Raw genomic sequence first — 26116 nt, forward strand, 5'->3', positions numbered from 1 at the left:
TTCACCCACTGTATGTTCACCTAAATCATAGAAATGGCCCCACTACATGATGTGTTAAGTCTAATCCCTGCTATAGCCTTGCTTCGGTCATGCTTCCATCTCCCTTGTGTAGGTGAGAAGACGCTGGAATTGCTTTAGCCCCTCAGCACCATAAACTGGGCTATGATTAGCAACCTCTGTGCTCTAATGTAGACATTAGGCTGTGGGGAATGTAGACCCAGAAAACGAACATGTCGAAGTATAGGGGACAGCTCCTACATAGCTGCACCTGGCTCCTGAATGTTGGCAGGTAGCCTTCATTCTGCTCTTTGTCTTCAGCACCTTCTATTTAAACATGTGAACCGTGTCCGAGTTTTCCAAAGGTACAAAGCCTATGCAAAATTTGGTGTGGAAAAACTTGGAAAACTACAGAATTTGCATTTGGCATTGTCCCTTTGAAAAACTTAAGATGTTTTGGGGATACGGAAACCAACTTGCTAAGGTATAAATTGGAGAATAATAAAGAAGCCCTTTGCTAAGGGAAAACATCTCAGTCCGAGAAGAGGCTGAGCCCCCTACAGCTAGAAAGGCTAAAATCATCCTTGGAGTGCCACTGCCTACTTTCTACAGACCCACGTGAACCCACACCCATTCCAGGTCATCTAAGTAGAACCAAGTTCCCAGAAAAGCTCTGCTAGCATATCCTCCCTCTTTCTTGTAACATGTAAGGGGTACTGTTTTTCCATCTTTACCAAGGTTGACATTTGTTTCCTGATTTTTGTCAAAGAGCTGGAAGGTATTATTCCCAACTTTCTTTGATTTGTTTTTGTCCCATAACTAAGGATTTTGAAAATACCTTCTTATTCTTAAAGTCTTGGAGCTTGTGCTCATAATAATTTCCTGCCCCTATCTTCTACCTATATTTCAGGTTGCAGGCTTTGTGTTGAGCTGTAGGACTTTGCTACAATTGTGGATATTTCTTACTGACTTCAAAGATCTGTCTTTCCACTATTATCTTTGTCTCTGGAAGTAAATTTTGGTTTTTTTTTTTTTGAGACAGGATGTAAATCATTTATAAAATGTAACAATTAATTAATTATTCTTTCATAAAGCTTGTTCTTTTATGTTCTCCTACCACAAATCATATAGTCTTGTTCTCTTCCATTTCCATTGCTTTTCACATTTATGTCTGCGGTCCATTTTGAACAATGCTAGCTAATGGGGTTATAATGAGCCATATTAATAATTCAAAAAGAACTAGGAAAATGGTCAAATGGGTGTAACTCAATGGTGAACCATTTATCTAGCATGCACAAGGCCCTGGGTGTCATTCCTAGCACCACAGTAAATAAGTAAATTAAACACAAATTTCCAAGAAACATCAAACTATAAAAATTTGAAATCTATTTTTAATAATTTTGACATTTCAACATATATTCAATATAAAACTGAGATATTAGAATTCCCTCTAAAGTCCTGGAAATCTGTTATTTCATACATTCAGTACACCAAAGTTTAGATTTGTCACACTTTGGGTACTCTGTAGACCCATGTGGACAGCGGGCCAACACAAGTTGAATCCACCCTTGTCAGTGGTGTTCAGTCAAAATGCAGACAAGCTCATTCCTACATACCCTATCCACCTCTGTTTGTTCCTGCTCCCCACCAGTGTGCAGGACCAACACTAATGCTGCTTTTGTGCCCTAACCTTTCTCGTACCCCTTGGGCCCCATTCCATCTACCATCTTTCCTCTCTTCCACCAACATTCAAAAGTTTCTCCTTTCTGCCCATATGGAATCATACTAGGAAGCAGCTTCAGCAGCCACATGTGTACATAATTCTCACCTAATTCCTGTCTTTCCTTTTCAGTCACATGACTTTTCTGCAGTAACACATCAGTAATCATTTTTCCATTAACCTCTCTCTCACACATACTACATTTGCTTTTAAACTTTTCAGTTAGTTTTCCCCCAAGCCACATAATCTGCACCGTCCACAAGGATTCTCCCATATCTAACAGGAGGTATCACAACTGTACTTGAATCATGGGCAAAGTGGATGGGCTATTACTGCTGTATTTATGCATGTTTGCTGTGGGGGACTGAATCCACTTATCTTAAGAGAAAGGATGATTACCCTGTGAATGATCTGTTCTGCCAGATCTGATGCATGGAGCCCATTCTGGAGCTGTGTGGTGCTAGTTCCTACCCTGCATACTGCTTCTCACTGTTTTGACTGGTAGTCGTCAGTCAGAGCTGCCCGGGGCCCTTGACCAGTTATGCTGAAGGCAAACAGACCCAAAACTTCCAACTTTAATATCTCCTTTTTAAACACTACAAACTTTAAGAAAAATACTTCTCTCAATCTCTAGAATATATTGTGTGTTTATTTACATGCTCAGGATGTACCTTATGGATTCCTAGGGTGACATTCTTCTAGAGTTCAGGAAGTGGGAACCTGGCATTCTTCTGATTCTGCGTGAGCACCCTTGAATCTATGGTAAGTACAGAAAGTAGGGTGCTCACCTTTTCACTGCTGGCTGAGCAGAGCAGAAGCTGACACTAGGTTGTGGTAACATTCTTCACTACCCCTTACTGAAAACAATTGAGAGACTTGCGAGTGAGTAACAGTGTAGGGACCAGGAGTGTAGTTCAGTGGTAGAGTGTTTGCCTGGCATGCATGAGGCCCAGGGTTCCATCCCTAGCAATGCAAGAAATTAAAACAACTTTTTTTAAAGGAAAAAGAAAAGTGTGCACCAGGGAGAGTGACTTGCTGCCTTTTAACATGAATACTGTTAATTAACATCAACCCAAACTTCAGTGGATGTCTTTGGTCTAAACAGAGGCTTAGCATAGGTCAACCCGGTGAAACAGATCACTGTCATGGGGAGACTGAGATAGGGAGACTCTCAGGATCACAGGAGTCTGAGGCTCAGAAGGTGGGGGCAGAGTGGCTATCTGACACACCGGAGACCAGAACCAGAGAGGCTACAGTCAGAAAGTAACAACACCAAGAGGCAGTGAGAGAAGCTGAGCTGTTTAATCACCTCCTTGGATAGACTCAAGGACGTGGCTACTCCTGAACAACTCACACTTGGGAGCCACCTCGAGCGGCTGGAGGAGCAGCAACTTGAGTCAGAGGGTGAGGCAGGATGGGCAGGGAAGGCTTCAGTGCCTCCGGCTCCATCTGGTGTTCCTGCCCTTGGGTCCTGCTTCAGCTCTGAGAGGGTCCTGGCTGATCCCAGAGGCGAAGAACTGGATGGTGGATGGTACACCCTAGCTGTGGTGGCACAATGTCCCTGAGGCAGGGACAGTGGTTCCCACATAGCCCACTTTGAGGGTGACACTATCTGCACCATGGTGGGGGTGGAGGCATAAGGCTTGGGAAGAGGTGACAAGGTGGGGAAGAGTGATATTAGGGGTTGCCTGGGTCCCACCACCAGTTGAATTAAATAGCAGAAAAGAAGGTTGTTTGTGGGAACACTTGTTTGTCCTCAGTGAAAGTTCCTGGTGATGGGCTGACCTTAGCAGCAGACCCTAGCAGCAGGCAGTTGTCCTGACAAGAGGGCGGTCTCTGTCGATAGTCCCTGGCAGTTTCCTTAACGGAGGGAGGGAGCTGGCCTAGGAGTCTTGCCCCCAACTACTTGTTTTTCTTAAAGAAGCTGAATCGTTTTTCTCGCTCTCTTTCTCTGCCATCCTTGCTGCGAAGCATGATGGAGCCCTCAGGTTGTGACACCGGGGGCATGGTCATGGCCCGGGTCAGACCTCGGCTGGCACTGGGCACCACTGGCTCTTCTGGCTCTCCAGAGGCAGAGGATGCAGTGGCAATGGCTGCATTCACCACTCTCAGCCATGAACTCATCTCTGCCTGTGAGGGACAGAGAGACGTCAGCTCATACTCAAGGACTTTGACCTGGGGCCGCATGTAGCAGACAGAAGGAAAATGTAATAGGAATAAGTAGAAAAAAGATTGACTTTTTCATTTTAGAAGGAAAAAAAGGACTCCTTTATGATAGGGAGCTTCAGCTTGTCGTGGTGGCAATATACCCGTGAACCCAGGCTTAGGATGCTGAGCTAGGAGGGTTGCTATGAGTGCGAGGCCACTCTGGAATAGGAATCAAGCCTACAGAATGAGACCCTGTCTCATAAAACAACATGCTGGCAGAGAGAACACAGCAGGGCAGGGGAAGGCTCACCTCATCCTTGGCCTGGAATAAATACTCTTTGCCATCCTGTAACCTGTTGGGAAAGAAGGCACAGGGCGGAGCTAAGAAACTGTATTTGGCGTGCCTGCTTTTGAGAGCTCAGTATTTTCCAAGGATTGGATTGACTGGGAAGGCATAGTCTTCGAGGCCAGATCACATTTTACACATCTTCATAGTTTCTGGATTTTGCAGATGTGCACATGCAGATTATTTCTGATAGAGCGCAGAGGGCAATGTTAAGCTCATTTCCATCCAAGGCCACACAGGCTCTTGCTGGCAGTGGGCAGGCCCCTGGAAGCCGGGGTGAGTTAGCATCCTGACCTCACATTTCCTATCCAAGATAACTTTTCAGCCTGTGTTTTATTTAGCTCCGCCATTCTAATATGATTCAGGACCCAGAATTTCTACTCTCTTCTACTTACAAATGTACCCAAGCACTTAGAAGAGCAGCTCCTATTCGTGAGCTCTCCTCAGGTCACTTCCTTCCCTCTGAACCCTATCCCCAATTCATCCACTTTGCTTGCTTTCTGACTCCGTCCATCCCAACCTGAGAGCAGCCCTGGTTCCTACCCCAGCTTGAAGACGTGTTTGCGTTTCCTATAGTCGAAGGCCACACTGCCCTGGGCTCTGGCCAGACTGACAGGCACTTCTCCATGGTATGGCACTCCTGCACTAGCTGCCCTGGCATCCTTGTAAAAGCCGAGGCTCCCACGCCGAAGAACACAGTACACATTCTGCCAGGACCTGGGGAGACATGGTGGGGTCAGAAACCTGGTAGATAGGTGGATTTTGTGGGACCTTTAACAATACAGTCCTTAGGTCACTTGTGGCCCTCCTCTGAGCCTATGAGAGTCCTTAGTTCCAGCTCTTTCCAAAAGGACAAACTCCTATAAAGTGCTCCACTCTCTGTCTAGGAAGCTTCTAGGAAACCCTCCTTAGAAGCAGGAGCCTGAGAGGCTACAGGCTCTGCACAGCCAGGCCCGATACCTGTTGGCGGCTTTTTTGTTGAAGGCTTCCATCTCCTGTTTGCGGCACAGCATCCCTTCCATCTGTTCCTGAGCAGAGAGCTCAGGGCCTCGTGTAGGCAAGGTGGATCCGTGGGCTGATTCAGATGATCTGCTCTGGGGCATTGGAGAAGGGGCAGGGCCCCGTGGCCGGGTCTGCCTCTCTCCCCGGGGCCCATTGGACTCATCCCCTGTGCCAGATCCCTGTGGGGGGAAAGCAATGTCACTGCTAATAGGTGATTTGTATGGTACCTTGCCTTGGAGTCAGGAAGTTCTATAGCCAAGAGCTGGTCTCCCAGCCCAAGCTTCTTTTGAGCTTAATACCCAGGATCCCTACCCACTTCTTTTGTCCCTTTATCCCCCAAGTACCAACATCCACCCCTCCAGAGAGACTCACAGGCCCTTCTGGGACACTGCTCTGTTCAAGTCTTTGCTGTTCGTACAGGGGCTGCAAAGATAAGAAGCTGTGAGGATGTGGGGACTGGGAGGATTGACAGGGATGTTCACGGACATGAGCTTACCTGGGAGGACTCTGTGTCTGTGCAGACCCCATTAACACTGGGTGCTTGTGTGGATGGTGGCAATTGTGACTGGGTTCTAGAATGACCAAATGTGACACAGAATAATTAATCTGTAGCTTGCTTAGGCTCGACCTCAGACTCTTGGCCCAGGCATTCAGCTCTTACCCATCCCAGACCGTGTCAGGAGCTGTCTGGCCGTCTACCAGACTCCCTTCTGGCCGACTAGCCATGGGCTCTGGAGTAGAGGGCTGTTTCCTCCGTTCCTCCTCCTCTTTCTTTCTCTTCTGCTCCTTCTCCCGCTCTTCCAGCTGTCAAGAAATGCTGGGGTCAGCAAGAATCATGGTGAGGAGAAAAGCTGAAATGCCTCTCAGCTCTAGCCCAATGAAACAGGACAGATGAAGAAGAGAATCTAAAAGAAGGTAGGGTAAGAAGCAGGGCAATCTCAGTAGCACCAAGGCTAACTGACATCTGTGGTCATCTAACAGAAAAGCACTCTGGGCTCACATGCAGTGAAGCAGTAGGAAGAAAAGAAATGGCTTCTCTGAACAGTATCAAGAACAGGGCTGGGGCTGCTATAGGGTTGGGCACCTCTGAGGTCCAACAGTCCTCACCGCAGTGAGCTTCTCCAGCGCACTGAAACGCTCCTCCCAGGCCACTGCTGACTTCTGGAAGGCTTCATGCCGCTTGATGAGACTCTCTACTTCATCCACGGTGCAACCCAGCTCTGCACTTCGGACTATTGGCTCCTGGCTACACAGCCAGGCCTCTGCCATCCCTGCATCTCTCCCAAACACAAGCACCTCCAAAACTGCCATGATTTGGGAGGGGGTCATAGAGAGATGGAAAATTAGAGTATGTAGAGGCAGGGGATTGTAGCAGTGGTAACCTCAAGTACAGGGTCAGAGACCATCATTGTCCCAGAGCACTGTCAGGAGGTACCAAGTATAGGATCCTGGAATTCCACACCCAGGGTTCCTGGTATCATGCACTGTGACAACCACAAATAGGCAATGCTCACAGGCCTTTCTCATCAGCTCCCTCCCTCTTGCTGACATTCCCACAGTGGCTTACCAAGCTGCAGCCAGTCCATCTTCTCCTGCCACTTGTCAGCTGTCTCCTGGCGCCGGGACTGTAGCTGAGACAGCTTCTCTGAGATCTGGGGGTAGGGAAAGGAGGCATGACTTAAGACTTTCCAAGGTCTCTGGGAACCACTGAAGTACAACAATGATTTCTAATGTCAAGAGAGGAAAATAGTTGTGAGAGGAGAAGTGTCTCTGGACAGCATTGAGAGGACAGTGAAAGAATTCCTGCTAAGAAAGAATGACAAGAAGCAGAAGACAGGAAAAAAAATCAAAGCTCGGCGTGCTAGTACACACCTATAGCCCAGCACTTGGGAGGATTCAGCAAGAGCATTTGTGGCCACCTGAATGACATGGTAATACCCTGTCTCCAAAACAAACAAACAACCAAACAAACAAATCCACAAACAAAACCAACCAAACAAACAAATAAAATTAACAGAAAGAGAAATTTCAGGAATAATCCGTGCTCAGTGTGGCTGGCCAGGTTCTCTCTAGATCTCACCCACCTCCTCAGCAGCATAGTGGCTCCGGGCCAGCAGCTCCTGCCCCATGTCAATGCAGGAGGAGAACCGGTCTGCTCTGGCCTCTATCTCTGCTTTGATGCCTTGTTGGTTCTTGATGACTAAATCTGCAGAGGACACATCCCTAGGACAATATAAAGATGGTATTACCAGTCGCTCCAGCCACCAGTAGTATAATATAACCTGTGGAGGATACCAGGCACTGTGGTTCTCACCGGGGCCGCTCCTGGGCATCCATCTGCAAGTTAATCCCATCCATCCAAAGCATCAACTCCCGGACAGCCTTGAAGAATCGGAACTTATCCGTGGTGTCCAGTAACAATTGACGACGGGCAGCAGAACTTCCCTGGAGCTGGGCCCAGGCCTCAGCAACTGCCTGCATGTGACGGCCAATCTCCTCGGCCTTGTCTCCAGCATAGGCCTTCTGTAGCCTGTGACCATCGTCCTGAACCTGCTGGACCTATGGGAACCCAGGTCTGAGTCAGGCAGAGCTGGGAGACAGAGGAGTTGAAGCCTCCCTCATCCTTGTACTGCTTTCTACCTCCTGTTTGTTCCACCAGCCAAAAGATGGTAGGAAGAATCGAGGTTCCGAGCCTACCTACCACCTCTGTCCTACTGGGCTTCATCTGGGGCCAGCCCTACCCCAGGGGAGTTCTAAAATCAAGTTGAGCTATCCTATCCAGGATAACTAGAAGGAGAGGTGCGGCCTGCAGAATAGATTTAGGTTAGGGACTGACTGGTCATATGGGGTTGAAGGAATATCTGTGTTAATCTCGTAAATCCAGAATTCTGGCCTGAGTGGTATCAACACGTGGGTTTGGGCACAGCATGAGGGATCTTGTGGCCATTAGGACCACTAGAAAAAGTCATGGGTCTTCATTACAAGTGTGAACTTAGCCAGCAATACCTCCAAGCCTGACTACTGGAACGTAAAGTTGTCCCTAATCCCCATACATACATTAAGGTCTGTGTGCTCTGATGCATGTGTGTGCACACACCTTATAAAACAAGCCTGAATGTGGTAGCTGATGGAACCTTATCTCCAAATGCCCACCCCTCCATGGAGGCATCCTCCCAGCCTCTCAGAGATCTTTCTAGCGCATGAAACCCCTCTCCAATTCCCCACCAAACAGTTTCCTCTCAGCCTTCCCTTCCCCACCTGTTCAGCTAGGGTCAGACCTGGGTACTGAGGGCTTGGATGTCATGCTCATAGGCACAGTGCCGGCGCTGCAGGGCCTCAGCGGCATTGAGGTCACGGCCAGTCCCATCTGGAAGCTGCTGCTGCTTGTGCTGTACCCGTGCCAGGGCTTGACGGGCCCCATGCAGGAAACGCTGCAACTCGTAAGCAGCAGCCAGCACCTGACCTCTTGTATCTAGCAGCTCCAGCAGGTCAGCCCAGGCCTCGTTGAGACTATCTTTCCACTCAGCCACAGTGGCCCGTGCAGCATGGCCCCCAGAAATGAGCCCATTGGCCAGTGCATTGACACTGTCTACACGTTCCTGGCCAATGGTGCTGGTGTCCCGGGAGAACTCTCGGAATTTGTCCCGGAGCATCTGATGAAGGAAGCATTTGTAGAGACAGGGATGAGACCTAGTGTGTGGGGTCCCTGTCTCATGAAGCAGTCATTTCTCTCCCCAAAACTGAGAACCCGCTGGTCAGTGAGCAGTTTTTAAAAATTTACACTTCTATGTTGCTTAATAGTGAGAACACATCCTGAGAAATGTGTTACTGGGGAATTTCACCAGGGTGCATATGTGAACCAAGATGGCTAGGGTGACATAATATCACAGTTCTATACAGTGCCTGACATCCTAAAGGTACCTAGAGACACTTGGACCCTTTAGCCCTTAACAAGGACACGGTAACTATAGTCCAGATTTCTGTACCAGAGGGCCCAAACCTTCAACCACAGCAAAGAATCTGAAGCTCACCCTGTTTTGTTGAGGTCTGTTGAAAAAGTATAGCAATTTCATTTTTATCCTTACCTATGGTCACCCTACACCCTTCTTTCTGAAAATTGTTCAGTTTATATAACTTGAAACTCAAAAGAACAGTGCCTTCTCTGTCTGGCTCTGTGTCCCCATCCTTAGCATTCTGCCTGGGCCAAAGCTTTGGTCTCCCTGTGGGCCCTGATCCTCCCTGGTGCAGATCTGTGTGGCACTCACAGTCACATGCTCATAGTCCTGGCCCAACTCATGGGAGGCTGCCACAACTTCACGCTCCTGTATCCACTGTTCCAGGTCATCCAGCTCTCTGCGGAGCTGGCACAGCCGGAGGTGCTCCTGCAGGCGCTCACGCCGCTCTCCTGCCAGCTCCTTCAGGCTGGCGTACAACTTGTCTACCTGGGCTTGGCGGATTGTTAGCCTCGTGCTGCAGGGGTAAAGAGAATGGCTTATTCCATGGAGCTTTGTCTCTTAGGTCCCTAACTGCCTGCCAAGTCCCTTGCTTCTCCTAACTTTCTTTTTTTTTTTTAATATTTATTTATTATGTATACAACATTCTGCCTCCATGTATGCCCACATGCCAGAGGAGGGCGCCAGACCTCTTTACAGATGGTTGTGAGCTACCATGTGGTTGCTGGGAATTGAACTCAGGACCTTTGGAAGAGCAGGCAATGCTCTTAACCGCTGAGCCATCTCTCCAGCCCTTCTCCTAACTTTCTAGTCTATTCTATATGCACATGGTTCAAAAGATGCCATAATTCCTATACTTTCCCAGAGTCAGCCCTCCTCTCCTCCAGAGTCTAGGCCCTTTGATACTCACACACTCACCTCTCTGGGTGGTCATGGTCAATCATATCTTGGCTGCTGGCTGCTAGCTGTTTGATGGTCTGGGCATAGTCGGCAAGGGCTTGTTCCAATACCTGATGCTTCTTCACTTCTGCCTGGGCACTCAGCTCATCCTGGGAGAGGGAAAGGGGGACATCAGACAGCAGGGGCCGAAGCAGGAAGAACTGGCCACAAACAGCTATTACTCTGGCTCTCACCTTGGCTTTCTCCTGGCCCATCATGTGTAACTCCTGCTCACCCATCCAAGCCTCAGCCTCTGCAGCATCACGATAGAATTGCTGGGCTCGAAGGGCGTCTTCCAGTCGCTTACCCCGAAGCTCTAGCTCATGGCTCAGGCGTTTCCACATTTCCTGGAGCTCAGCCAGCTCTGGACCTGCTGCTGCTGCTCCCAGAGCACGCTGCCTCTCTTTGAGGTCTGCAATCCGGGGCTCATGACCCTGGATCTCCTTCTGCAGGGTCTGTTCCAGTCACAGAAGATACACTGAAAGGCTTGCAAAAGGAACCCCCAGCCTATATCCCCTTAGACCTGCTCTACCTGGAGCCCCACCCTATATTATTTTCCTTCCTGAATTCTCTTGTGGACTTTTTCCAGGCTTAGGGATACAGTGTGATATCCCTTCAATCCTCATGCTTTCCTACCAACAGAGGCCCCCTCCTGAGCTAGGGAAAGTTAAATCGCCGGGTCTAGGGCTACATAACAACAAGATAATGCCACAGAAACCCTATCATAGGTGAAAACACAGGAGCTGGACATGGCAGCACACATATATCTGTAATCCCAGAAGGAACAAGCAGGTCTCTGTGAGTTCAAGGCCACACAAGGATACATAGTAAGACCTTGTCTCAAAACCACTGCACCCATCCTCCATCTGACATCATCACTCCCCAAAAAGGAGAAAACAAAGCTCTGAAGAGGCTGTTGGGAACTTTGTTTTCACCCCTGCCCTCTGCCTCACCTGGTTTTTCTTCATGAGAAGCTGAACGCTGGGCAGGTCCTTGCCATGTTCCATAGAGCTGGCCATGGGTAGCCGCTCAGTTACCCACAACTGGAGAGAAAGGAAAAGTTAATTGGGGTGCGAAGAGGAGCTGCTTATGGCTACAGTTGTGTATATAAGGAGCAGCCATCTCATTCTAGAGTAGAGGGCCCTGCAGAACATCCTTAGAGGAGACACTCTCAACATGTAAGAGAAGAGGGAACGGAGCACTGTGGGCATCTCTCCAGTGTCCGAAAGAGACTAGAGAGCCACGTGGCTGGGGGTAGCTTGCCATTCCATGCCCAGCCTGGTGACTTACGATCTCATCCTCCACATCCCGGTGGAATTGGTGCTGCTCTCGGGAGGCTTGCAGGCGCTGGCAGCGTTCCTTCATGGGTTGACACAGGGCCCTGAACTTCTCCTCCACAGCCCTCGAGGTTCTTTCTACCTCCCCTGCACTCTGATCTTCCTGGGCCAGGGCCTTTGCCTGGGCCTGGATGGCCTCCACCTCCTTTTCTCTCACAGCCATCTCTCGTTCCAGCATCTGCAAACAGAGGAGAAAAGAGATGCCAGTGCCACATATCTACCTTCAAACTCAGAAGATGCAGTCAGTAATGACTCTTGAGCCCACGGCCTAGATAGGTCAGTCCTAAATATATATATATATATATATATATATACACACACACACACACACATACACACATACACACACACACACACACACACACACACACAACATATATATGTTTTTTGAGACTGGGTTTCTCTGTAGCTTTGGAGCCTGTCCTAGAACTAGCTCTTGTAGACCAGGCTGGCTGCGAACTCAGAGATCCGCCTGCCTCTGCCTCCCGAGTGCTGAGATTAAAGGCGTGCGGCACCACCGCCCGGCAATATATAATATTATACACACACACATTCCAGGACTATGTGACGATTATGCATATTATGAATTCATTGTCTCTCAATCCCAAATCCACTTCTGCCTTATTTTGAGATGCTAACTAGACCAGTGAGTGCATTTTCTATTTTTGCCAATTGTTACAGTGCCAGCCTTGTCAGAAGAGGGCGCAAGAGGCATACACATTGCACTGGAGACCACATGCTTTGCTTTTCCTTGGGCTTCAAAAACTGCCCACAGAAAAGGGATCTGGTAGCTCTTTTCCCTTCAGGGCCAGGGCTCTATTATTTGCTATTCCAGGATTCTTCAGGTCAGGAAATCAGCAAATACAGCTTACTTTGTAAATAAAGTGTATTGGAGCTCCATTCCTCTTATGTATTGCATCTATGGCTTTTTCTTTTAACATGGTAAAGACAAAAGTTGAATTGCTGTGATAGAAATCATATGACCTACAAAATGCAAAATATTTATCACGTGGCTCTGTTGACAATGTTTGCTTTTTGTTTTTGTTGTTGTTGTTGTTACATTTTATTTATTTGTGGGTGTATAGTTCAATCTCTCTACTTCCACCATGTAGGTTCTAGGGATGAACTCAAACAGTTACGCTTGGTGATGAGCATTTTTACCCACAGAGCTATTGCTGGCCCTACTGTCTCTTTAAAGAGAAAAGGTCTTCTGACAATTGTGGCAGAATTCTTTTTAAGATGTGCTAAGCTTAGATGTGATTTGTTTCCTCTACAACTTATGCTGAAATCTGGTCCTCAAGACAAAGTGTTGAAAGACAGTAGAGGGCCTTTAAGAGGTGAGTATCATATTAAAGGAATTTATGTAGTTCCCATGGGACTGGATTAGTTACAAGAGGTTGTAAAGTGAGGCATCCTCCTGTGTTCCCTCTCTTTCACACACGCTAATTTCCATCCTGTTCTGTCACCTTACCACACAGTACAAGGCTCTCATCAGAACGGAGCAGATAGTCCTTGGACCTCCAGAACTACAAACCAGAACCAACTTTAAAAAATAAACAAATGGCTGGGTGGTGCTGGTGGTGCATGCTTTTAATCTCAGCACTGAGGAGGCAGAAGCAGGTGGATCTTTGTGAGTTCGAGGCCAGCCTGGTCTACCAGAGCTAGTTCCAGGACAGACTCCAAAGCTACAGAGAAATTCTGTCTTGAAAAACAAAACAAATAAGCCAGAAATCTGTTCAAGATTCTAAAAGATGTCATGTACCAGGCACTCTCTTCCATTCTCCTGCTGCTCACTCTCCCCAAAGGTCCCTTGCATACCTGTTGCTTTTTTAGTAGGATGTTGACACTGGTGAGGTCCTTGCCATAGTCATCTGAGTGCAGCTGGGCCTGCAGGCTCTCCAGCCAGCTCTCCAGAGCAGAACAGCTTTGGGCAAATAGCTCTGCCCGATTGGCATCAAAAAGGCTGCGGGCCTTGGCTTGGGTGGTGGTCTCCAGTTCATCCCAGCGCCTGTGTAGGTCTTCCAGCTTCTCTGACACTAGGACTTTGAGTTCTGGCTTTTCAAGAGTCAACTCCCGCCCTTCCTAGGTGACAGGACAAAGGAGGTGTAAGTGCCAAAGTTAGATACCACTGAATGTTGCAGATTGATCACAGGCTAGAGATCTGAACAGCAGAGAACTGAAGTGTACCAAATAGTTCTAATTTCCCGTGTAAGGTGGTCTTATTAGTAGACCCTTCCCAGAGGTTTTTAAAGCCTTTAGACTCCTCTTCATTGTTGATCATACTCTACTCCTTACTCACTTATTAAGCCATTGTGAGCCGGGCCTGGAATTTTGGCAGTTGGGAGTCTGAGACAGCAAGGTTGCTGTGAGTTTAATGCCAGCCTGGTCTACATGGCAAGATCCTGCCTAAAAAAATTCTCTTAAAAGCCACCTGCAATAATTTCTTATTTTGGGGTCCCTACTGCTCATAGCTTCTAGTGTTGCATTGCACACGGACTGCTGTCATTTCGCGTTTCTTACAGCAAGCGAATCTCACATGGTCTCCCCATTTTTAGCCTTTCAGCTTGAAGCCTTGTTTCTCTGGAAGTACAGGAAGCATGTGTGGTGAGCTAGAAATGGCCTCACCCAATGGCAGCCAGGGAGGGGATGAATGACTAATCAGCAACCTCATGCTGTAGGTGGGGTAACACTGCTTCAGGTTCTGTGTTGTCTCCAGGGTGCCCCAAAACCTGCTGGCAAGCCTGGCATGATGGTATTCTTCTCATCCTCCTTTGTGGTACTGGGGATAGAACCTGGGTTGAGCCCACATATGCCAAGCACATGTTCTACTCCTGAGCTGCATCTCTACCTCAACATATCCTATCTAGACGACTCTTCTGTCACGGCATCACCTCTCCTGAAGTCGGGCTGCTCCAAAATTCAGGTTTTAGGGTCTGCTTCTGAGACCATAAAGTCAGATGCTTTCAGGCCCTTTATAGGGCTGTCGGGATGAAGAGGGGCCATGGCCAGCTTGGCTTGTGTGGCTTCCCAGCCTTTAGCACACTCTTTGCATAGTGATCCAGGCTTTTCCTGACCTTGCCTAGGACCCTTTTTCTACCTTCCAGGGGCTTTGTACACATTCTATGCTCCTGACAGGCTGACTTCCTCCTCACACTTCTGGTTTCCTGCTTATCATCCACTTTGCCTAGAACCTAATATTTCTGCTTGCTTACGATTCTCCTTTCCTTCCACAGGTGGCCCTGATGTATTCCCTCATCTCTAACCTGCTTAGTGTCAGCCTTTATGGACTCTACCTTTTGGCAGACTGCATTCTGCTCTGGGTCTTTTCACTTAGTTTTGCAATTCTGGGCATTGAACAAAAGACCTTGTACATACTAGTCAAAGCTCCAGCTCCAGCCCTTTCTTACTTTTCATTTTGAGAGAGAGTCTCACTAAGTTGTCCAGGACAGCCTTGAACTTGGGATCTTCCCATCTCAGCTTCCCAAGTAGCTAGAACTAGTATTACAGGTCCTGTGCCACCAGACAGCCTTCTGCTCTGCATCTGATTTAGCTGTCTACATATACCTCACATCCTGGCTATAGTGTTTTCTTGAAGTCTGAACCAGTGTTAGCATCACCTCCTTTCTCTCTCAGTACTTTGCATATAGTGTTAAGTATATATCTGCGGAGCAAATGCAAATACAGAAAACTGCTTTCCGCTCCCCAGTTGTATGCTCTTGAGAAAGGGAAAATGTCTTTTCATGTGCCACACACCACCTAGCCACACCTAGTTTGTATTACCACCTCTAGGAGTATTTGCTGAGGAGAAGTAAATATTCACTTGTCCTCAGTGACTGAGGCACAGCTGTGTGGGAGACAAAGTACTAAGAACAAGATTCGGAAACAAGGGTTGTCAGACCAAGGCAGATGGACAAAATCTGCCCCCTGCCTGTTTTCATAAAGTTTTATTGGAGGACAGCCATGCTTGTTAGTTTCTATGACTGCTTTTGTGCTGTGACAGCAGAGACGAGGAGCTGCAACACAAGCTATATGGCCTAGAAAGCATGAAGTATTTCCTGTCAGCCCTTTATAGATCTTTTCAGACGTCACAGCAGAAGAGGCTGTGGTGCTGCAGGTCTAGAAACAGTTATGACATTGAACCCAAGTCACAATTCGGCTCTCTAATATACTGTATTTTCTTGAACTTCATCCCCAAGCCCTAACTTTACACTTTGGTAATGTGCGCATCTGGAAAAAACATGTTCTGGGGTTAGGCCCCTTCAGCCTATACTGTGTCCAGGATCTGCCCAGAAGCAGCTCTAAAGGATCATCATCTTGTGCCTCTGGCTACATTAGTTACCTTGTCCACTTTGTCCAGCCAGTCCTTGTTGGCTGCCAGCTCAGCCATGAATGCCTGGTGCTTTTGCCACTTGGTGTGCAGGTTGCGGGCCTCATCATAGGAAACATCCTGAGCTGTCAGCATCTTCTCATCAATCCAGAGTTTCAGCTAGTGCAAGTATAAAGTAGGCATGAAGGAGATTTTTTTTAGAGGGGAGGAGTGCTGTGGCAGATGAGCCAGGAGAGGCAAAGGATTCCAGAGGAAGCCATAAAGGGTGTGTGTATGTGTGTGAAAGGGATGGATAGCTAGGAGATGCTACAGGGATGCCAGGGAACTGGGAGCCTCACCTCCTGACAGTCTTGTAAGAAGTGCTGCTGCTCTCGGTTGTCCCGAAGGCGGCCCAAAAGCTGCTGTACTGCCTCCTGGTTCTTTCTGTGCCTGCAATGACAGCCCAGAATGAAACCAGGACCCTTAACTCACCTAGAAGGTCCAGTCTTCCTCTTATGTGAATAATGACCTCTAGGGGTCCCAAAAGACACCCAAGGAATCTGATTTCTAGGTCTGCCATGCTAGTAGGCTTCAATTTGGTTCAATGTGGCAAGACCCTCATGGATCCTGATCCAGCCTGTCCAACCACTCTGACCTTCCTTTATTTGGTCTTCTGCCTCCAGCTCCCTGCCCTCTGTCAGTTCATAGATGTACTGAGTGCTCCATGTCTTAAGCTTTAGGTCATCCTTTCCCACTATTTTCTGTCAAGTTCCTCATTTGTCCCACCATCCTCATCACACCTCTTCTCGATGGAGTCTGCCTTCTCTTGGATCTTCTCAGCATGGATGTTGCCTTTGGACACCAGCTGGCGCCCAGCCTCCAGGAGTCCACGGATGCGCTCTCCATTGGCGTCCATGGTGCTCATGAAGTCTTCCAGCTTTTTAATGGCCACGTCTGCAGCCTGGAGTGTCCCTGGCATCTCCGTGTGAGACAAAACATATTCCTGTGTGGGAGAGACAGTCATAGCATGCAGATTCTCCCTCTGAGAAGACTTGCCCAGAGGTACACAGAAATCAGCCTGGTGAGGAACAGGTGTCCAGATGGCTCTGTAGACAGGGCAGGGGCCACTGATATGGGGATCTTACAACACTGCAAGGCAACTGGGCTGGAGGACTTTCACCATTCCAAATCCTGTTCCACCTTATTGGTATCTATTGATTTATTTAATAGTTACAGGACTAGCCAGCCTTTTCATTTTTTCAAAAGTCATCGTGGTTATATTTACATTTAAATTTTGTTAGAATTATTATATTCTAATAACAAAGCATTTTTCAACCTGTGTGTTGTGACCTTTTGTGGGTCATACATCAGATATCTTGCATATAAGCTATTTACATTATGATTCATAACAGTAACAAAATTTCAGCTATGAAGTAGCAATGAAATGATTTTATGGTTGGGGTCACCACAACACAAGGAATTATATCAAAGGGTTCCAGCATTAGGAAGGTTAAAAGTAACTGTAATAACATATAACATATTTCTAGGGGCTGGAGCACAGAGTGCTCTTCCAGAGAGAGGTCCTGAGTTCAATTCTCAGCAACCACATGGTGGTTCACAACCATCTGTAATGAAATCTTGTGCCCTCTTCTGGCTTGTAGGGACACATGAAGACAGAACATTGTATACATAATTGGTATGAGAGAATGGTCTATATTCTGTCAATTATATTTTAAACAAACGCTGATTGGCCAGTAGCCAGGCAGGAAGTATAGACAGGACAACCAGACAGGAAGTAGAGGCAGGTCAATGAGAACAGAAGAATTCTGGGAAGAAGGAAGCCCATTCCTCTGCAGTCTTGTCCAGACACAGAAGAAGCAAGATGTGACTACACCGCTGAAAAAGGTACTGAGCCATGTGGCTAACACAGATAAGAATGGGTTAATGTAAGTTATAAGAATTAATGAGAAGCCTGAGCTAATGGGCCAATCAGTTTATGATTGATGTAGACCTCTGTGTGATTTCTTTGGGACTTAATGACTGCGGGAACTGGGAAGGACAGAAATCCTGACAACACATAATAAATAAATAATTTAAAAAAAGCAAACATTTTACCAGGCAGTGGTGGCACATGCCTTTAATCCCAGCACTTGGGAGGCAGAGGCAGGCGGATCTCTGTGAGTTTGAGACCAGTCTGGTCTACAAGAGCTAGTTCCAGGACAGGCTCCAAAGCTACAGAGAAACCCTGTCTTGAAAAATCAAAAAAAAAAAAAAAAAAAAAAAAAAAAACTATTTCTAATATGTTCTTCCTGCTTATATTGCTTGCTCAACTACTCCACCCAATAGTACTGCCTACCCCTTCCCCTAATCCCTATTTTCCTCGTCTTTCTAGTTGGGAGTAAATTCCCTGGGCTCTTACCTGGCTGCTAAGCACGCCCTCAGCCTGGCGAGCATCTCTCAAAAATCCCTGGAAGCCATGGGCCTGAGCCAAGCGGCCTTGCCGACTCTCCCACATGCGGCCCAATTCCTCCCAGCCGGTTCCAAGAGCTTCCAGCCTCTGTCTGAGGAAGAGGCATTGGGGATCAGCCTGGTCTCTGGTCACCTCCTCGCCTAAGGTCCTGAGGCGGCTGTACTCGCTCTGGGCTCGCTCCACCTCTCCCCGAAGGGCTGCATGCTGGGCTAAGAGGGCTTCTGCCTCAGGCAGGGTGGCTGGCCCTTCTTCAGAGGCTACAGCAGTCTGTGTGCGGCCTAGCCAGGCCTGGAAGTCATCCAAGCTGCGCAGGAAGTCTTGCAGCCTTCGCGCCTCACCCAGGGACTCTTCTCGGCGCCGCATGGTGGCCCGAAGATCCTCCCAGCCAGCTTGCACCTCTCCAAGCCGGGTGTTGATGGCAGGGGCTTGGGCTGGGTGGCCAGCAGCCAAGGCATTTGCCTCTTGGGTCAGCTCACCCACCCGGGCAGAGATGGCTTCCAGATCTCTCTCAGTGCCTGCCAGTTTCCGCTGCAGGGCCAGCACACCAGCCAGATCATTGCCCAGGCCCTGGGTGGACTCAATGACCTTGGTCTTCTCTCTCATCCATGCCTGGGTCTCTGTGCACTCTAGGTGGTAATTCTGGATGCTCAGGGCTGATGTCAGAGCTGCCTTCTTGCCATCTGCCAGGGACCGAAACTGTTGCCACCTGTGAGTAGGGGAAAGGTCTACATGTGGAATGGGCTTAGCTTCCTTGCCCTGGCCAGGTACCTGGAAACCTCTTCCTACTGCTCTTTGCATACAACTCCTGCTTCTACTCTCATAAGGGTTACTCATCCCTGCTCTTTGCTTCCTTTTCTGATAGCTCCCAGCCTCTCTGGACTGCCCTGGTCTCTTCTATTCCTTTTATGACTTCTCTCAACATATTCTAGCCAAGTTTCTCTCCTCCTTTTCAGCCACCCTTCTAGGCCCTACCAGTCTTCCTTCAACTGCCATCTGCATTACCTAGTAAGTAAATCTGTTTTTTTTTCTCTTCAGATTAATCTTTGTGCTGCCTCCCCACCTCAAGCCCACCTGTGGTTGAGCTGCTGCTGGGTGCCGATGATGCGGTCCTTGCCTGGCGGATTGGCCTTCAGCAACTGCTCAGCAATGTCATTTACAGCAGTAACCCGTGCAGCCAGGGCATTCATTTCAGGCTCCAAGGTCTCAAACCTGAGGCAAGGGAAGAGTAGGTCCCGCATGGTGTGAGGCAGCAAGGCCACCAGGTAGCTGCCCTCAAATGCCCACAGAAACACTGTCCCTTAAATATTGTGGAATAATCTTTTTTGTATACTGTGAAAATGTGCTGAACAGTCAACAGCTAGGCAGGATTTCCAAGCACAGAAGACCCTGGGAAGAAGAAGGGCTAAGATGCCAGGGGACAGGGAGGAAGCAGCATGGGGAGTAAAGAGTAAAGGTAACTGAGCCACATAAAAGAATGTAGATTAGGGCTGGAGAGATGGCTCAGAGGTTAAGAGCATTGCCTGCTATTCCAAATGTCCTGAGTTCAATTCCCAGCAACCACATGGTGGCTCACAACCATCTGTAATGAGGTCTGGTGCCCTCTTCTGGCCTGCAGGCATATACATAGACAGAATATTGTATACATAACACATAAATAAATAAATATTTTTTAAAAAAGAATGTAGATTAAAGATATGGGTTAATTTAAGTTATAAAAACTAGTTATGAGCAAGCCTCAGCTAAGGCTGAGCTTTTGTAATGAATAATAAGTCTCCATGTCATAATTTGGGAGCTGGCTGATGGGACAGAGACTCACTACACTTAACCATGAGGCTTCTGTTCCAGCATTACTGTGCCTCTTAGCCTAGAGAGCCCCCAACTCCCTCAAAACCAGGAGAAAAACTATCTACTGTAGGGTACTCAAAGATATAGTAAAGGCCTAAAGTCAGGAATACATGTATAGCAAGTCAAATTCAATTGTGGCACAGAGGGGTCCCTACCTTCATCAGAACCTCAGTGTTCCTATTACGGCTCTTATTCTGTAACCACCTACCCATGCCCCATCCTGCTACTATGAGCTAAAAAGACAACCAAAAACAAATGTCCAAGCATCAAGATATGAACGACAATGTCTTTGGGGGAGAGGAACCCCTGACATTTCTGTAAACGGCCAGGTGAGTAAATACTTAATAATTTTGGCTCTGTGAGTCACAGTCTGAGCCACAGTCCCCAACTCAACTAGGAGGGGTGAACACAGCCACAAAGATCATAAATGAGAGGGCATGGCTCTGCTCCAATAAAACTTTATTTACAAAACAAAATAAAACCCAACTCAGGCCACAGGCTGGATTTAGCCCTATAGTTTGCCAAATCCACACTGTAATAGGAGATCTTAAAAACTTCAAAACAATTTTTACTTATATTTCAAAACCTGCCAGGAAATTTGATTATAGATTGACAGTGAGTAATATCTAAGAGTTACTTTTTATGTGATAGTGGTATTGAAGTTCAATAAAGATGTCCTTTCAGATGGTCATGGTAGCATACAACTTTAATCCCAGGAATGAGGAGGTAGAGGAAGACGAAGCTCTGTGATTCAAGGGAAGCCTGGCTTACCTAGAAAGTTTCAGGACAGCATGGGCTACATAATGAAAATCTTTCTCAAAATAAATAAATAAATGAATATAAAAAGAGAGAGAAAAAACGATGCCTTTTCTAAATAACTGTAAGGTTTACTGTTCTTTGGATACAACTCAGGTTTTTTTTATTTGGTGTGTGTGTGTGTGTGTGTGTGTGTGTGTGTGTGTACCAGCAGAAGCAAGACAAGATAGTGTCAGGCCCCTGGAACTGGATTCACAGGCAACTGTGAGACACCTGATATGTGTTTTGGGAAGCAAACTCAGTAAAAGCATTGCTCTTAACCACTGAGCCATCCCTCCAGACCAGCTATTTTGTTTTTTAAACTTGTTTTAAGTCAGGATCTTACTATGTAGCCCAGGCTGCCCCTGGAACTTCCTATACAGCGCCCACCAGTCTCAGACTTATAGAGACTGCCATGACCTCCTGGATGTTGGCATCATAGGCATACTCCGTATCTAGCTTCCAAAGGTGCTATTTTAAGTCCACACATAATTTAAAAGTATTATTATTATATATAAGGATACCTCCTCATCTTTCCTAAAGGGGCTGTCTTGAAGAATCATACCAGAGACTTGCTTTTTAAAAGGGAAATCAATAAAAAAGAGCAACATTATTGACAATAAAGGGATCTGGACACACGGGGTCTAGTTGTGACATGCTTTGAGTACGCTCAATGTTTTCATTAAAACTCTAAAAGGCTGGGCGTGGTGGCACATGTTTGTAATCATGGCCCTCGGGAAGCTAAGACAGGAGGGGGCTGCTACATGTTCACCAAGCCTAGGCTCTAGAGCAAGGCCTGGTCTCCGTGTACTAAAATCAGAAGAGGAGATCCTGAGGGCTCACTGAGTAAGAGCAATGGTTGCTCTTGTGGAGGACACAGGTTTGGTTCCCAGTACCCACATGCCACCATCAGTAACTCCAGTTTCAGAGGATACACTGAGAGAAGCAACGTCATAAAAGGAAGAAGAGGTCAGAGCAGACCACAGATGCTAGGAACTGCCAGAGAAGGAAGCAAAGAGCAGGGACGAGTAACTCTAGTTTCAGCTTCTCTTCTGACTTCTGCAGGCACCAGGCACACAGGGGTGCACAGACATAACATACATCTTTAAAAATACACATACTAAAACTAAAAGAGAAACAACAATAGAACCCTATAAAAAGATGGTAGTTATGACTCAATACAGTTAAGGCTCAGAGGGATGTTGCTGGCAGTTTATAATGGCGCTTGCATCCCTGTATCAGACCCTCAGCTCACAGGTGATGCATCTCAAAGAAAACGCAGTCCTTACCTCTGCTGTACCACCTCCAGATCCTCCAGGCGCTCAGGTAGGGCCAGCCCGTTGAGCCACTGCTCCTTCTCCTCTACCCAGAGCCCACAGGCCCCAGCCTCGCTGAGCATGGTATAGAGTGCCAGGGCTGCCTCCAGGGCTCGTGCACGCTCACCCGCCCGGGCCTGCAGCTCCTCATAATGCTGCTCCAGAGTGGGCACTCTGCCCTGAACTTCAGGTGTATGGCTCAGTGCAGGTGGTAGGGCTGTAGCCTGCTCCCTCAAGGCATCCAGTGTGGGCCGGTGGGCTCGGATCTCCTCCTCGAGGGCCCGATGCTGCCTGGCGAGGGCCTGTGTGGAGAACTCATCATGCCCTACCTCAGGGCTGGACACCAGGCGTAGTGCATCCACCAACCAGGCCTCCATATCATTTGCATCTGCTTGGAACTGGTAGAGGCTGGCAGCCTGTGCTAGCCGCTGGGCTCGCTCCTCGGCCAGGGCCTCCAGCCGCTCCCACTGGGCCTGGAGCTCGGCTGCACGGGTTGAGGCTTGGTTGGCTCCAGGGTGGCCCTCAGCCACCAACTGCTGGCCTTGTTCCAGGGTAAGCTTCAGGGGCCCCAGACGACCACTCATCTCACCCCGTAGGGCTGTGTGCTTGTTGAGCAGACGGAGGACACCGGTCAGGTCCCTGCCTGTTTCAGCTGAGGCCAGGAGGTGCTGCTGCTCCCGCACCCAGGCCTCAGCCTCACCCACTTCCCAGAGGAACCTCCAGAGACGACGTGACTCTTCCAGACGGGCCCTTCGAGTTGCTGCCAACTCACACAGGGCCTCATAGCTCTGCTCCAGAGTGGCCACCCTCTCTGACACCAGCTGTGGGTCACATGGTCTATACTCTGAAAAGAAAAAAGCAAGCCAGAGGTCCAGAGCGTCAGTTGCACCCCCTCCCCTTGTCATGGTCACTCTGGTAGGTCTCCCTTCTGGGTCTAGCTATCACCATTACCTGCCCATCGGTGATCCTGCCCCCAAATGTTCCCGAGTGACAAGCTTGTTTCGTGTTTCCCAGTCCTTTCATTTCCAACTCACCCTCCCCCCAGTTTTCACCTTTCCCTGGATCACAGAAGCGCAGGGCAGAGGCGCTGACTGCTCGCACCCTCTCAGCCTGCACTGCGATGTCTGCTTCCACCAGCTCGTGCAGCTGCAGTAAGTCTTCCACTCCAGCCAGGTGCTTGCCCAGGTCCTGAGATTGCAGCCGGCCCTGCCACACACACATGGCATGCCAGTGCCTGTCTGAGAACGGCCTAGCAGCCTACCAGCCTGCCAAGCTCACTGCAGTGCATCTTCCTTCCACTCTCTTTGGATGGCTCCACGTTACACCCAGGTGAGCATACCTACACACACACACACACACACACACACACACACACACACACACACCAGTTCTGTTCTTGCAGTTGGTTCTTTATCCTCAATTGCACTCTCATGGAAGAGTTCTGCTCTGGAATTTTTATTCTGAGTCATCTCAGCTCCAGAATCATAGATGCCCACTACTGTCACTGTTCCGTTCCAGCCCCCTTCAGTGTCTTCTCCCAGACCCACCCTCAAGCACACCTCTCGCCTAGGAGATGGCAGCCTGTTTCTCTGCTCCCAGTCTTGCTGCCCACAGACCTTCTTCACACCCAAGTCCAAAGGACCTTTTTTTAAAGTATGAGGTGAAATCACACCTCTTCCTTTCTTTGAAACCCTTTAAACACTTTATTCTGTTTGAGTAAAATCCAAATTCCTTGACAAGCCTGCAAGGCTCTAAGGGAGTCACCACAGCTCCTCTTTCATCTACTCTTGCAGTCCCCATGGGCCCCACTTGCACAGCCCAGGGTGGTAGCCTCGTTATTCCTTCTGCCCAGAAGCTGCTCTCATCAGAGTGCTCTGGGCTGCCTCCTTGCCTCAGTTCAAATGACCTTCTTTCAGAAGGGCCAATTCTTGCCCAATCACCTGCTCCAGTGGCCCCAGGCCTTAGAACCACGTGTCTATGGTTTTTATCAGCTTCTTTTTCCCTAGGCTGGGAGCCCCACAGGGACAATCTGTCAGCTTTGCTCCTCACAACTAGGAGGGGCTGGCTCTGAATTAGCACATGCTAGGAAGAGATGGGCTGAGTGGGGTAGACAGCCACACCTCGGGCCTCCTGCCCAGGTGAGTCATGCCACAAGTGGCTATTACCTTCATCTCTGCCATCCAGTCCATGAGGTAGAGCAGGTCCTGAAACACTTTCTGCAGCTCCAGGTTTAGAAGGAGTCGCTCACGGCGGGCAGCCACCATCTGCCGTAAGAAGTCCCAGAGCCGGGCCACATTTTGCTGCCGTGCTGCGATGCGCTTAATGTCATGGTAGTGCTCAGCAGCCAGCTCTGCAGCCACAGCGTCCACTGCCTGCACCCGGCCACTGTAGGCCACAATGTCTGTCTCAATGGCTTCATGCTTCCGTACCGCAGCCTCCACTGCCGCCAGCTCCAGCCCAAAGTTGTCCTGTGGCAGAGGCAGGGAGGGCAAGGTTGGGAACCCAGGGGCAGTACCTCCGCTTGCTCTGTCTGTCCCCTCTGTACCACCTCATTCTGCCTGTCTCTTCTCCCAGGCAAGCCTTGGACCCCCAGATCCTGAGTTTCCTGCATGACAGATACCGTGTTTTATCATCTTCCCGCCCTGGAGGAACCTTACCAGTACGGTCTTTCTCACATCTCTCCCCACCAGCCTGGATGTGCCCATAACATGAGTCTTACCTGGGACACGAGGCGCTGGTTCTCACTGAGCCAGGTTTCCCGCATGGCAGCCTTGCGGTCGAAGCGAGCAGCCAGTTGCTCCAGCTTCTCCTGGCGGATCAGCTCTGTGCGCAGGGCCAGCTCTCGCTCGTGTTCAGCTTTCTCTAGCCGCTCCCAGGCCTGTGAGGTAGAGACTGGATTGTTACAATGGGACCAGGGTAGAGGTCAGCCGGGCTGGGGCTCAGGTGAGTACCACAGAAGCTTGGTCTAGTGGATTCATGGAATGGGATCAGTGAGGCACTGTGCCTGAAAATATGAGAAAAAGGGAGAGGTGCCAGGTACACTGTGAACCCACATAATAACTGTTTGCATCTGGATGAGATATGAGGTCATCTATGGAAAATACCAGATTTGTCTGCAGTGGTGGGACTCGGGGTGAACCTTAGTTTAACTGAATTAGTCTTACAATTCTCTTTGTGAAAAACATAAAGTGGTAGAGATAGTGAAATGGGGACATGCTGAACAAAACAAAAGACTTGAGGTCTGATTTATTTACTGGCTCTGATGGAGAGTGAGTGGGCAAAGAGCCCACAATCATGAGAGGACACCAGAGTCATGTCTGAGGGTGTGGGAAGTGGCTATCAGGGACTGGTGGAGGTCAAGAAGGCCCCGAGTCACAAAAGGCATGGAAGGTGCCTAGGTCAGAGACGACCAAGGATGGCTATGTGGGGATGTTAAAGGACCTTGTTGATGTCAGAGATGAGCCGGCCTTCACGTGGTGTGTAGACCTTCTGATTGTTGGCCCGCAGCTTGCTCTGGACAGTGAAGAGCAGCACCTCCAGATTCCCTTTCTCTGTGAATCTGAAGCAGAGACCAAGTCCAGATCAGAGGTAAAGACCACAAGGGACTCAAAGCCTTTACTTTACACCACAGAACACTCATGCTGCTTTTCTTCTCACAAGAGTAATACTTTTTGTATGTGTGAAAGCCAAAAATCACTAGCAAGTAAGCCAAAAGAATGGACTTTGGTTTTCTTCTTCCTTTTTTTTGGGGGGGGGGAGACACTCAGTATGTTGACTGGGCTAGCCTTGAACTCACAGATCTGCTTGTCTCTGCCTCTGGCAGCTGCGATTAAAAGTGTTCACCACCACGCCTGATGCTTCTCTTTCTTTCCTTTCCTACCTTCCTCCTCCTCCTCCTCCTTCTTTTTTTTTTTTTTTTTTGATACTGGGTCTTGCTGTGTA

General features: G+C 48.5%; 1 protein-coding gene across 2 annotated transcripts in view; it reads right to left on the minus strand.

Moving 5' to 3' along the window:
* Positions 1 to 1370: 1370 nt before the first annotated feature.
* The window catches only part of Sptbn2 (spectrin beta, non-erythrocytic 2), a 43700-nt gene continuing 18954 nt past the window's right edge, over positions 1371 to 26116 (minus strand). For both annotated transcript variants that reach the window (XM_041662032.1, XM_041662033.1), the window contains exons 10-37: positions 25616 to 25733; positions 24894 to 25052; positions 24340 to 24642; positions 23227 to 23380; positions 22148 to 23018; positions 19290 to 19427; positions 18168 to 18924; positions 16549 to 16751; positions 16108 to 16198; positions 15782 to 15928; positions 13261 to 13524; positions 11396 to 11620; positions 11059 to 11148; positions 10300 to 10560; positions 10085 to 10215; positions 9479 to 9683; positions 8492 to 8866; positions 7528 to 7772; positions 7298 to 7436; positions 6781 to 6865; positions 6321 to 6517; positions 5875 to 6017; positions 5710 to 5785; positions 5586 to 5636; positions 5172 to 5392; positions 4755 to 4928; positions 4176 to 4218; positions 1371 to 3847 (exon numbers count right to left, since the gene is read on the minus strand). In XM_041662032.1, the coding sequence (XP_041517966.1) occupies positions 3620 to 3847; positions 4176 to 4218; positions 4755 to 4928; positions 5172 to 5392; positions 5586 to 5636; positions 5710 to 5785; positions 5875 to 6017; positions 6321 to 6517; positions 6781 to 6865; positions 7298 to 7436; positions 7528 to 7772; positions 8492 to 8866; positions 9479 to 9683; positions 10085 to 10215; positions 10300 to 10560; positions 11059 to 11148; positions 11396 to 11620; positions 13261 to 13524; positions 15782 to 15928; positions 16108 to 16198; positions 16549 to 16751; positions 18168 to 18924; positions 19290 to 19427; positions 22148 to 23018; positions 23227 to 23380; positions 24340 to 24642; positions 24894 to 25052; positions 25616 to 25733 (6094 nt within the window). In that variant the 3' untranslated portion in view covers positions 1371 to 3619. The remainder of the gene's footprint in view (positions 3848 to 4175; positions 4219 to 4754; positions 4929 to 5171; positions 5393 to 5585; positions 5637 to 5709; positions 5786 to 5874; positions 6018 to 6320; positions 6518 to 6780; positions 6866 to 7297; positions 7437 to 7527; positions 7773 to 8491; positions 8867 to 9478; positions 9684 to 10084; positions 10216 to 10299; positions 10561 to 11058; positions 11149 to 11395; positions 11621 to 13260; positions 13525 to 15781; positions 15929 to 16107; positions 16199 to 16548; positions 16752 to 18167; positions 18925 to 19289; positions 19428 to 22147; positions 23019 to 23226; positions 23381 to 24339; positions 24643 to 24893; positions 25053 to 25615; positions 25734 to 26116) is intronic.

The sequence above is a fragment of the Microtus oregoni genome, unplaced genomic scaffold, assembly GCF_018167655.1.
Source record: "Microtus oregoni isolate MIOR12 unplaced genomic scaffold, Mior012 000012F_ref0000307, whole genome shotgun sequence".
In the NCBI taxonomy this organism is placed as follows: domain Eukaryota; kingdom Metazoa; phylum Chordata; class Mammalia; order Rodentia; family Cricetidae; genus Microtus; species Microtus oregoni.